The sequence below is a fragment of the Phanerochaete carnosa genome (assembly GCF_000300595.1).
Source record: "Phanerochaete carnosa HHB-10118-sp unplaced genomic scaffold PHACAscaffold_2, whole genome shotgun sequence".
In the NCBI taxonomy this organism is placed as follows: domain Eukaryota; kingdom Fungi; phylum Basidiomycota; class Agaricomycetes; order Polyporales; family Phanerochaetaceae; genus Phanerochaete; species Phanerochaete carnosa.
In genome coordinates, this window is record NW_006767629.1 from 1151096 (window position 1) to 1163149 (window position 12054).

The 12054-nt window shown below is 54.3% G+C and overlaps 4 protein-coding genes across 4 annotated transcripts; 3 read left to right on the forward strand and 1 right to left on the reverse strand.

Moving 5' to 3' along the window:
* Window positions 1-1182: 1182 nt before the first annotated feature.
* On the forward strand, window positions 1183-4266 carry PHACADRAFT_48379 (uncharacterized protein; the record flags this gene model as incomplete). Its single annotated transcript, XM_007391265.1, has 3 exons — window positions 1183-2601; window positions 2668-3759; window positions 3823-4266. Coding segments are annotated over 3 exons (2955 nt in total), but the record flags the coding sequence as incomplete, so codon positions are not given.
* Window positions 4267-5279: 1013 nt separating this feature from the next.
* Window positions 5280-7390, reverse strand: PHACADRAFT_249261 (uncharacterized protein). The gene is made up of 8 exons (XM_007391583.1): window positions 7281-7390; window positions 7187-7221; window positions 6467-7133; window positions 6340-6416; window positions 6070-6271; window positions 5708-6012; window positions 5503-5645; window positions 5280-5445 (listed from the first exon to the last, which is right to left on the reverse strand). The coding sequence occupies exons 1-8, from the start codon at window positions 7369-7371 to the stop codon at window positions 5412-5414; spliced, it is 1554 nt and encodes a 517-aa protein (XP_007391645.1). The 5' UTR covers window positions 7372-7390; the 3' UTR covers window positions 5280-5411.
* A 274-nt stretch (window positions 7391-7664) lies between these two features.
* On the forward strand, window positions 7665-8487 carry PHACADRAFT_25195 (uncharacterized protein; the record flags this gene model as incomplete). The annotated part of the gene is made up of 3 exons (XM_007391243.1): window positions 7665-7984; window positions 8039-8182; window positions 8232-8487. The coding sequence occupies 3 exons, from the start codon at window positions 7665-7667 to the stop codon at window positions 8485-8487; spliced, it is 720 nt and encodes a 239-aa protein (XP_007391305.1).
* A 928-nt stretch (window positions 8488-9415) lies between these two features.
* On the forward strand, window positions 9416-11090 carry PHACADRAFT_249265 (uncharacterized protein). The gene is made up of 5 exons (XM_007391584.1): window positions 9416-9609; window positions 9669-10113; window positions 10174-10578; window positions 10629-10747; window positions 10809-11090. The coding sequence occupies exons 1-5, from the start codon at window positions 9467-9469 to the stop codon at window positions 10816-10818; spliced, it is 1122 nt and encodes a 373-aa protein (XP_007391646.1). The 5' UTR covers window positions 9416-9466; the 3' UTR covers window positions 10819-11090.
* Window positions 11091-12054: the final 964 nt, after the last annotated feature.

Sequence of the window (12054 nt, forward strand, 5' to 3'; positions counted from 1 at the left end):
GGCTGGAAATCGGCTTCGATGCGGCACTGCCGGTAAGCATAATAAGGTTAAGTTCATCTTCATCTCGCCATGTGGACATGTACGCATGGCCTGTGCCAGACGCTAGTCCCCCCTCATACTCACTCTCAGACTACGACGTCACAATCGCGAATACAAACAGGATGAACTCGGACGCCAGCAGTGCAGCCTCGGACATCCCTAACGAGAACCTGCGCGCACTGCTCGATGGCGTGGTAGCTGCCCTGATCATCGCTAAGGACGCGACTGCCGCATTTCCACCGCTTCAGTCCGCAGTCGGAGGTGTTGCCGGAATCGTAGATATCGTGAAGGTAAGTGACCGTTATAGACTGTCGCGCGCTGCCCTCATGCGTTTTGGATCAGAAAATGCGGTCGAACATCGGACAGATTAGGCTTCTCGAACAGTACTTACATCGACTCTCCACCACTTTCCAAAATCCCATCTTCAAAAATGAGAAGGGGTGCCCAGAGGACCTGCAGCGGCGCATCGATACCTTGGAGAGGTAGGAGGCAATTTGCTCTGCTTTTTTTGCCCATCTAATCCCGTGCAGGCAGCTGAAGGAGACGACGGAGAAGGTTCGCAAGATTGCGTCCAAGCGCAGAGTAATCCGATTTCTCAGCTCAGACTCGCATGCTGGGGACATAGAAGAGTGCATCAGGCAGATATCCTGGGCCATCAACAACTTCGTCGTAAGTCTCGTCTACAGGAGCACAGGCTGCAGGCTTATTCGCTGCTACTGCTGCAGATTGGAGGGACCATTACGATCGAGCTTGGCGTTAGCGTAAGTAGCCCGTGCTACCTGCATGCATTTCCAAAGCTTAAGGAGCATGACACTTCAGCGACTGTTGAGCGCAGTGGAGAAGGGCTTCGACAAGGTTGATACACGGCTTGATGTCGTGACTGGCGAGATTCGAGGGCTGAGCAGTCAAATCTCGGCCGGCGACTGTAGGTCTCCTTACCATCATGTTCAACTGCAGAGTATGACCTTGCCAATAGCCGGTCCCACTCCTCGTTATGCTGTTGCTGCTCGCTTTAATTACTCTAGCCAACGCACCGTCTGTGGAGATGGAACGCGAGTGGAGACTCTGGCCACCATCTATGAATGGTTCCATCCCCACCAGACTCAACAAGGGGTCCCTGCGGTGGTTCTGCAGACGCCAAGAGCGGGCGCACAGGCCTTCTGGCTTTGCGGGTGGGCCGGTACGGGCAAGTCTACCATCGCGCAGAGTGTGGCCGAGTGGTGCTGGAAGCGTAACTACCTTGGTGCAAGCTTCTTCTGTTCCAGGGACAGCCGAGAATGTAGCGACATCCAAATGATATTCCCTACTATTGCCTATCAGCTTGGTCAGTTTTTCCCCGAGTTCAGGAAGAAGACTGCAGAGGTCTTGAAGCAGGATCCCGACATCCAGACGTCTCTCGTGTCCCATCAGCTCAAGAAGCTTATTGTCGATCCCCTGCAGGCGCTGCTGCCCGACTTTCCGCCCTGTGCTGTTGTCATCGACGCGTTAGACGAATGCAAGGATGACGAAACGACATCTCTCATTATCCGTGCGCTCTCGCAACATCTCCCCGAGCTAGCCCCTCTAAAGATTTTCCTGACGAGCCGCCCCATCCCGAGCATCACCCATGGCTTCCATTCGACTGGCCTACTCGACGTGACGCAGCGCATCATTCTTCATGAGGTGCCGTCGAACATCACCGACCGCGACATTGAAATTTTCTTGCAGGAGAGACTGGCAGCTATCCGAGAGACCTACAAGTTGGACAGGTCGTGGCCTTCGGCAGAACAGGTATCAAAGCTGACCAAGCTCTCGAGCGGGCTGTTCATATATGCCGCTACGGCGGTGCGCTTTATCGGCGATTCCAGCGTCGGTGACCCACAGGAGCGCCTCCAGTTACTTTTGAATAGCCAAGGGGCGCCATTGGGCGAAGCGACGCCTTTCAATCAACTGGATGAGCTGTATCTCCAGGTTCTGAGGAGCGCGTATCCCAAGATGACTCGAGAGCTGAAAGCGAGGTTGAAGATTGTGCTGGGCACCCTCGTACTTATTCGCGATCGTCTATCTCCGAGCGCCATCGACAGGCTCATGGACCTCAAGTCCGGGTCTGTTCGTACTACGCTGGCACGCCTCCACTCCGTTATCACAGTTCCCGAGCAGGACGACGGTGTCATCAACATCATCCACAAATCGTTCAAAGACTTCCTCATTGACGAAAAACAATGCCGTGACCGTGATTTATTAGTCAGTCCGGCTATCCAGCACCGACTCATCGCACAGCGGTGCCTCGAGACCATGATTGGCGGTCTGCGCATGGACATCTGCAACATCGGACAGAGTGTACCAAACTCCGAAGTGGCCGGGCTTCCGGACCTCATCGCTCAGCACATTGCTCCGTCCTTGCAGTATGCAAGTCTCCACTGGGCGCAGCATGTCTGTAGCGGCGAGGTCGACGATGAACTCTATGGCTTGCTCATCAAGTTCAGCGAGAGCTACCTCATGAATTGGCTAGAGGTTCTGAGCCTACTTGGAGAGCTGGGCAGCGCGGTCTCTGTATTGCAGAGCCTCCGCAAGAGATTGCTGGTGTGTAACACCTTCACTTTCGGGAGCGAACCTTGCCACTGACCATGTCACCTCGGAATTCAGGAGCTGCCCCTTCCGCACTCCAATGTCATCACATTATTATACGATTGCCAACGGGCTGTACAACAGTCATTCCCCGGCCTCAGCATCTCCTGCCTCCAAGCGCATTCTGGGCTCATCCCCTTCTGTCCTACATCCAGCAAACTCAGAGAGTATTACATTGGGCGAATAAGCGGAGTGCCGAGGGTACTCAGGGGGCTCCAGCAGGATTGGGACACATGTATGCTCACTATCGAGGGCCATACGAACACAGTGATGGCTGTGTGCTTCTCACCTGACGGCCGACGCATCGTCTCTGCGGGCGCGGACAATACAGTCAGACTGCAGGATGCTATCACAGGCTCTCACCTGCACACACTCGAAGGACACGAGGATATAGTCCGATGTGTGGCTGTCTCGCCGAATGGCAAGTACGTCGCTTCAGGATCCTTGGATCGGACCATCATCATTTGGGACGCCGTCGCCGGCGGACACCTCCACGTGCTGAACAGTCACACCGACACGGTCAACACCGTGGCCTTCTCCCCGGATGGCCAACTTCTTGCCTCCGGCTCCGATGACCACTCGATACGACTCTGGGACATCGGCGACGAGATTGGCTCGTCCAGAATCCTATCTCCCGCACACGACTCTGTTGTCTGGCGCGTCAGATTTTCTCAATCTGGAAAACTGCTAGTCTCTGCTTCATGGGACGGCGCATGCAAGGTCTGGAATTCAGGCGCCTGGACATGCGGCGTACAATCCAATAGTCACCCTGAACACGCTGGCAGGACATACTCCGTCGCTATCTCACCTGATGAAACCATTTTCGCTTCGGGACTCGGAAAGGGGGGTAACACCATTTCTCTGTATTCTACCGTCGACGGCCACTGTTTGCGCACACTGCAAGGCCATACAGACAACGTGGTGTCTCTCGATTTCTCCCCAGACGGCACCACACTGGCCTCCGGCTCGTCAGACCGTAGCATCGTCCTGTGGGATGTCGCATCTGGCTCAACCCTCTACGCATTGAGAGGGTATTCTGATGAGGTGTACGATGTCAGGTACTCCCCCGATGGCCGGTGGATAGCTAGCTGCGGCCGTGACCAAAGAGTCCGCGTTTGGGACCTGGCCCTTTTGCTGGTCGAGAAGGGGCGTACACCCGTAAAGAAGTTGACGGAGAGCTTGACCTGGCGTCGTGGGTCAGGCACGCACAGAAGCGCCGCCACCGCGCCCCAGCGCTCCTCGGTTGTACGCTCAGTGATCTTTTCGCCCGACGGTCGCATTCTTGCTAGCGGCTCCCGAGATACCACGATCCGTCTATGGGATACTGTCAGCGGCGTTCAGCTGCGAGTGTTCGAAGGTCATCAAGGTGCTGTCTCATATCTGTCGTTCTCTCCTGACGGAAAGAGGCTGCTCTCTTCTGAGTGCATGCTCGAGAGTGACAAGGCCTCCGCAATTCTTCGTTTGTGGGACGTGAAGACGGGTCGTTGCGAACAGACGTTCACCGGGCATGAAGGCGGCGTATGGATGGCGAAATTCTTTCCGGACGGGGAACAAGTAATCTCGTGTTCATTGGACAACACCGTCCGTGTTTGGGAAATCAGCCGGTCGAGGACGCGCAGTACAGAATCGCGCATCATCTACCAGGGCCGAAACTCCGTATTTTCCGTTGCGGTCTCTCCTGGTGCCAGCCTGGTGGTGTTTGGCTGCTGGGGTGGTGATGACGGCAACGATGACCATACACTCGGGCTAATCAGCCTGATAACGCCACGAGCGGCCAATTTGGTACCTTATCAGCGCGCGTATGGCATACCCTCAGCGCTTGCGTTTTCCAAGGACAGCAGCCGTCTCCTGGTCAGTAGCGGTGAAGAATCAAGCTCAAGTGTCACACTTTGGGACGTCCAAGCAGGCAGTCGAGCCGGCCAACCGCCCTTCGACATCGCGCCGGAGCTGACCTTCCTGGGTCAGTATGACGGAAGGGATAGTGCGGAGAGCGTCGCTTTCTCGTCTACTGAGAGGCTCTTCATCACGGACGCCACCATGGGAGCCATCTCGCCGGAACACCGTCCTCGCTCGGCCTCCGAGGACGACAATCCCCACTCTGCGGAATATTCATTCTTCCTCGCTGACAACTGGCTCTGGTATGTGTCTGCCACTAAGAGGCGCAGACTATTCTGGATGCCAGCATCATTCCGACTTGGGCGTTCAAACATGACGCTTGGCCGAGGAAACATGGCAGTATACCGTAACATGGTAGCCTTTGGTACAGAAAGTGGTCGGGTCGTCATATTGGACATGACTCCTTGTCTGCCTCAGACTTGCTGACGAACGATGGGACATGCATGCATAGTTCAATGGTCGCGCGCATACAGTTATTTGGATATGGAGTAGCCTGTGTCATGTATCATGTTCAGTACTAATCACATGTGCAGAGATGCAGCGAGATGTCAAGACGTATGAGGTTTACGTCCTAGTCATTCGCGAACGATCACGATCACATGTGAGAGGCGATCACTGCGCGGGCGAACCTTGGAAGCACAAAAAGCTAAAGGCGTCTGACAGACATTGTTGGTTACAGTAATGAACGAGCCCGCGAACCTATCCTCGCGAACCTCAGGACGACTCAGTCCGGTAGAATATGCCAATAGTCACTTGCATTCTTAGTACATTGGACGTCAGTCAATTAATTCTATGCCTTCCTTTCCTCCTTCCTACGTCCCAAGGGGGTACATGTACACAGTCGTATTGCTTTGTCTTTACTCAGTAGCTCAGAGTACGGCCAAGTTGGTGACGGGCCATGCGCTAGGGGCGACGTCAGCACTGTGCTGGACCAGCGATTTTAGGAACAGGAACACTCACTATCCCTCAGTTCCACGCTTGTAGCCGTACTTCTGGATGAACGCCTCCAGCTCTTTTGGTCCGCGCGAGCCGTACGGGTACGACACGGGCCTCGGCACCTGACCACTTCTGCCCTCTATCCAGTGGAGGATTGGTGTGAAGATCTGCAGCACAACCCGATCAGTTCCGCCCGCCTTCCAAGCCGTATACGCCAATACAAACACACCTTCCATGCGACGTCAAGTTCGTCGTCGCGGACAAAGTTCGAGTGGTCACCCTTGAGCGCGTCCAGGATGAGCGACTCGTACGCCTCGGGGATGTGTGCGTCCAGGAACCGCCGCTTATACGTGAGGTCCATCTCGGTCGGGAATGCGCGGGTGTAGAGGCCTGGGGTCTTCGCGTTGAGCTTGAGGTACACCGCCTCCGCGGGCTGAATGCGGATGACGAGTTCGTTCCGGGATATATCCTTGAAGATGCCCTGGGTGACATCCTTGAACTGGATGCGGATCTCCACCTTCGCCTCGTTCAAAGCTGTATATTCAATCAGCGAATGATGTCTGCCAAGAATCAATAGCGAAATCAACAGACCTTTTCCTGCCTTCAGGATGAACGGAACTCCCTCCCATCGTGGGTTGTGGATCCAGAGCGTGGTCGCGGTAAATGTCGGGCAGACCGAGTTGGGTGGGACGGTATCGTCATCGAGGTAACCGGGTTTCCCGTTCGCGGCGACGTATTGGCCAAGCAGAGTGTCCTCGCGTTCAACCGGAGGGATCGCCCTGAGAACCTTGACCTAATTTCACGTGATAGCGAAGCTTTGTAAGACGGCCGAGTGACACCACAGGCGCGCGCAACGCGTACCTTCTCATCACGAATGTCCTCTGCAGAGAATGAGACAGGGCGCTCCATGGCCAAGATGGAGAGCACCTGCAGCAGGTCTTGAAAGGCCATTAATACGCGTCATACGGCGTGTACGGACGCGACTCACGGTTCTGGAGAATGTCACGAATGATACCGAACTCGTCAAAGTATCCGCCGCGACCTTCGGTGCCGAATGGCTCTTTGAACGTGATCTGCACATTGCTGATTGAGTTCTTGTCCCAGGCCGCGTTCATCGCGACGTTGGCGAAACGCAGGACAAGCAGGTTCTTGACCATCTCCTTGCCGAGATAGTGGTCGATACGGAAAGTCTCATCTTCGGTCCAGTGCTCTTTGATCGAGCGCAGAAGCTCACGGCAGGACTCGAGGTCCTTTCCGAAAGGCTTCTCGACGATGACACGATTGATGCTACCCTTTGTGTCAGAGTAACAGTGTTGCTTCAGGTTCTTGGCGACGGGAATGAAAACACTGGGAGGAAGGGCGAGGTAGAACAGCCGGTTACGCTCCTTACTCTGATATCCGCTTTCGATCTCCTGGAGGTACTGATTAAGCTTGTCAAAAGACTCGCCGTCCTCGTACCCGCCGCTGACGTAGGTGCTAAGCTGCTTGAACTCCTCGAGCTTCGCCTTTCCCTCGTCATCGTCGACGTTTTTGATGTAGGATGTGATGCGCTTGAGATACTCGGCATTGTCCATCTTGGTACGCGCGTACCCAACAATCTTTACACCCTTGGGCAAGAAGCCCATCCGGAAGAGGCCAAAGAGAGCTGGGTATGTCTAGATCCAGTGTAAGCACACTAATTAACGGTATTCACGCGACATCTGCTCACCTTCTTCTTTGCGAGATCTCCGGATGCACCGAGCACTATTCTGCCGTGTTAGATTACGCACACTCGTGCAAGGGGGCGTGCTCCGAGTACGCACCGATAATGACGGTGTTGTCCCTAAGTGCCTGATGGTCAGACTCCATCGAGGGGATCGTCCCCGACATCGAGCGTTGTCGCTGCTGTGCCATATCTGCTGAGGGGGATTACGACAGAGATGTGAGAGGGGCGTGTAGGACTTTGGCAGGAGCAGGCCTGGATATAAAGCTGCATAATCCCATGGCGAACCCCGATGGTGCGGGCGCCCGGCATGGTCACGCTTGCATCATCTCCTTATCATCTCCTGTCACGCCGTCACCGCTGAGTCGTCTGTCACGCCGTGTCACCCCGCTTCCCACCGGTCCGGCCGCACGGGACCGCTCCCCGGCCGTTGGCCCACGCTCTCCGGTACCAGTCCGCGCCTTGTTCCCGACGCTCATACAATATGGCTCTCGCCGACACTACCAATGCTGCCAACCCTGTGCATACCCTTCCAGCATCTCCCGACGCCGTCATCGACAGCCTCCGCGGCCTCATCTCCTCTACCTACCTCAACCACGATGTCTCCACCGTACAAATACGCGCTGGCGCACTCTTTGCCCGTCTGAAGGCCCTCAACCGCTCAGCGAATACCGCCACGCGTTCGCACAAGCAGGCGACCGCAGAGACACGTCATGATATGGATCAGATCCACCTCGGGCTGCAAAATCTACTCTATGAGAAGAGGCACCTGGAGCGTGAGATTGAAAAGTGCAGGCAATTTGCGTGAGTGATTATCCGTTGGGGCCGGGACGCGCTTGGGTAACCCGGAATCAATAGGTCAGTATACCAGGACATCCCGTTGTATACACTTGAAGAGTTTCTTGAACGTGCGCCTGAGGATATGCGCACAGAGGAGATCCTGGGCAATGAACATAGCCTCATGCTGAGCCAACTCAACTTCGAGCTTGCCGAGAGGCAGCGGTGAGTGTCCAAAACGTTTCTATTTGCACAAAGCTCATGTTCTCTTAAGGCTGGATAAGGAGTGCAAGCGGCTGCAAGCCATGAAAGACGAACTGCTGAAGGAGAGCAAGACTCGACTCGCCACTATGGATAAGGTCAAGGTGCAGATTGACGAGCTGATGAAGGTGCGCACTCGCCGGAGTTACGATTCGAATTCCTCTAAGTGTCCCAAACCCTCCGGACAGCATTCTACAGATGTCCAGAACAAGGTGGCGGATCTCGTCAAACCACTGGAGTCAACCGTACCTGCGGAATCCGCCTCATAAACTTGGAGCTTTCACCGACAGATACGACGCTATAATTCGCAAAGTTCTCATCCACGTCAAGCCCCGCATAATGGCTTTTTGGGCCGGAAGTTATGCGCATAGACGGCTTCTTTACGCCCAAGCTTCCCGATAAACTATCCAGACCTAGGTGTGTGCGCTATAGCACCATGGCACACCAAGGAGCTGATGCGGAGAGCAAGCGCATTCATTGACATTGCGTTCGCGTGGAGTTTGGGGGGCATCCTTGGAGGCGCGGCTAGGATGTGGTATTCGGAATTTGCCAGGCAGTGCAGTATGTTAGGTCTTGGCAATGTACCTATCCGCTAATCAAGACTATGGCCTTGTACTTACGAATCACAATCGACTGATGATGGTCATTACCAGTACTTGTGACAACTAACATGCTAGTCGCTTTTTACAGACAGCGTTAGTCCAAAAGACCGAGTCTTTGGGGTGCGCGTTGCTCGCTCAGGACCTTGTGAGTCCTTCGATTCTCACGCGATCTCGGTACTAACGATGGGTACGCAGGGATCAGCGCACGTTGCATGCTGCAGACTGCGCGGTCTGTCTGCTCATTCACTACGGAGATTGGTAGCCCACGCCTCAAGGGTTCGCTTGTGTCTCCCGCTTATTGTGTCCTAACGGAATGAAGTTTAAGATGTCTAGTTTTAGAGCTTTGAAAGTTAGAATTTGGTAGGTGCGGGTTGTGGCTGTGTTGTGGAACATCATATCCGCGCTCTTTGAATAGCACTGTTCTGACCACAGCGATGACGACAGGGCGAAGGGCAGTGTCTTGTCTGTGGGCTGTGCTTACAAAGCGAGCCAGGCCGTTCGGGTCATTGCTGCGGAACCGATAGGTGCGGTTACTCCGGGTTCTTATAACCTTCGTCCACAATACTTACACGGTTTCATCACTCTCAGACTTCCCCTCGCTTGTTTCCTGACTTCAAATAGGATACACGCTTTTGAAACATTTCGCATGGTCTCTTTTAGCTTTGACTTTCATCGACGTCAGCGGCTTGCGGGCGAGCGAATTGATGGCTACATAGAGCTGGACATCCCCGGCCTCACAAAGGCGAAGATCGAGGATGTTCGCTTGGAACTCAAGGGTGCACTTTACGTGTGAGTTCCCACGTATCACTTTCACGTGACAGTCAACCGATTGTGATCATCCTGTACAGAGTGCCCGCGAAAACAAAGTCAACGGCGTCACCAACGGTCGTTGATGCTGCTCGCCCGGTGCGATCAGTCAACACCAAGGTGAAGCCAACAGTGAGTTTGTTTTCCGAGGGCATGTCCGTGTGGCATCAAGGCGTGACGTCTCCCGACGCACTCCGCGCGCCCTTTTCCTTCTTCCTACCGCCCGATCTTCCTCCCACATGTGAGGTCATCTGTTCTCATTGGGCAGGATCCGTCGTATACTCTTTGATAATCACTGCGAAACGAGGCTCGTCGAAGAGTCAGGTCATCGAGGAGCATATCACTGTCATCCCAGGCAGTAGGAAGGGCGCCACTATTCACGCGGCTCTCAGCGCGGGACCCTGGGAAGGGAACTGGAAGACTGTGCATGCAGAGAGGGAGATACGCAGAGGATTATGGGGCGAGTACTCGCATGTCGCCGCATCAGTGAGCCCACCTCGTAGGTCAGCACCAACCGACGACTAATCCTGCGGGGTCGCGTCTTAGCTCTCCCTTCCCGCGAGCGAACTATTTCCCACGAATACCGATATTCCCCTCATATTGCGCATCGTCACGACGTCGAGAGTAATGGACGCCACCGAGGAGAACGAGGCGCAGGCAGGACACATCTTTCCCGCACCACCGGCGCGCTTCCCCAACCTGGACTTCCGACTGGAGCGCTCCACGTGCTGTGCGAAAGAGAAGGCCGCGCCCAGCTGCGATCTCCTCAACCATTTCGACTGCTTCAAACCGGAGAGATTTACGGTAGACGAAAAGAAGGCTTGGCGGCCACTGTCGCAGCACGGCGACGAGGACAATGGGAAGGGCCGCTGGAGGCAGGAGGCAACTTTCAAGTCGACGTTCAAGCTCGAGTGTGTGCCTTCGTTTCACAGGGAAGAGATGGAGCTGACGGTGAGACATCCCTCTTGCACTGTGACTGGTTGAACTGATATCGCGCACAGTATGGTGTGCGATTGAAGGTTGCGTTTCCTGGAATCGGCAACAACATCGCGCTTGAATTTCCGATGGAGATAGTCTCCTTTAAAGCTCCACCTAAAGATGTACCGCCTGCCTTGCCACCGTGGGTCTTTTCCCCGCTCTACGAGCTCCAGGTCTCGATGCTGATTGCGGTGGATGTTTAGGAAAGATTAGCTAGCCTTGCTGTGCCGAGCTATTCTCTGCGCGCTTGCGACATAGTTCATGGACCTCGTGATGACGTTTAAGCAAAACTACACTATCATTTTCGCACAAAGGCCGGTCAGCTCTGCACAAAATATGCGTGCTGCAGACATCACAGCTACACTTTATGCGCCTTTCCATGATCTTGCTGCGCAGCTCACTGTGCATCTATTGTATCTACAGACAGCCAGGACCTTGTAACTATAATGTAACAACAATGTTGATAAATCTGGCTCATTATTCACAATCAGCTGACATTCAGCACACCTTCCCAATGTTCTCGACAACTGATGAAATTTGTCTGCAAGATTGTCTTTCTCAGGCGCGCTGCTTGGGGCGTGGCGCAGAGTGCTTGGGATGTCGTAAGCCCTCTGCTTCCTACGCAACTTGATACTCATATAGATGTACAGGGATCACCTATTTTACACCTTTTCGGTCCCCTGAGCACCCATCGCCTACGCTTTGAGGGCCGCCATGTATCACCCATTTGTTGCGTCCCGACGGGGACAAATCATAAATGAATATACCCGATATAGAGCCGAAAATGCTAGGTACGAATTGTGGCTGTGATATACTGTAGGACATCGCGTTCATGTCGTTGTCCTTTGTTTGGTCGGCGCCCAATAGCAACTATGGCGATGCAAAAGACAACATTTTGTTCGCAGGTGTAGTGCCCTCAGTGTGAGCAAGGCTGTCCGCATCCTCGCTGCGTGATCGTTACCAAGGTGCGCTATTTTGGCTATAACAGTCGCTATACATCAAGTACAAGCTATTATACGCCTCTTTTCTCGTCCCTTGTCCAGACGCGAATAGCCTTTCGCACACTCTATGTTCTCTTTCAGCATCTACTTTGATCATCGCCGGCGGCTTGCAGGTGAACGGATTGATGGCTACGTCGAGCTGGATATTCGCGGCCTCTCAAAGGCCAGAGCTGAGGAAATTCGCCTGTAGCTCAAAGGCGCACTGTATATGTAAGTTCTCGACTACTGCCCGCACAAGGAATCCAACAGATCCTGATCAACTTGTTTAGACGGCCCATAAGGAACGATTCATCGCCGACACCTAAGGGCGTCAACTATAATGGTTCGGTGGTGTCGGTCACCACCACGGAGAAGCCGATAGTGAGCTTACTCTCCGAGAGCATGCCTGTCTGGCATCAGGGTACGACGTACCCCGACGTGCACCGTGTTACCTTCTCCTTTTCCCTGC

Coding starts and splice junctions, on each gene's coding strand:
- PHACADRAFT_249261 (XM_007391583.1), bottom strand. CDS start 7,371: ATGGCACAGCAGCGACAACGCTCGATGTCGGGGACGATCCCCTCGATG. Junction 7,134..7,186: donor GAGATCTCGCAAAGAAGAAG/GTGAGCAGATGT, acceptor CACTGGATCTAG/ACATACCCAGCTCTCTTTGG. Junction 5,446..5,502: donor AAGCGTGGAACTGAGGGATA/GTGAGTGTTCCT, acceptor CGTCGCCCCTAG/CGCATGGCCCGTCACCAACT.
- PHACADRAFT_249265 (XM_007391584.1), top strand. CDS start 9,467: ATGGTCTCTTTTAGCTTTGACTTTCATCGACGTCAGCGGCTTGCGGGC. Junction 10,114..10,173: donor ACTCGCATGTCGCCGCATCA/GTGAGCCCACCT, acceptor GTCGCGTCTTAG/CTCTCCCTTCCCGCGAGCGA. Junction 10,579..10,628: donor GGGAAGAGATGGAGCTGACG/GTGAGACATCCC, acceptor TATCGCGCACAG/TATGGTGTGCGATTGAAGGT.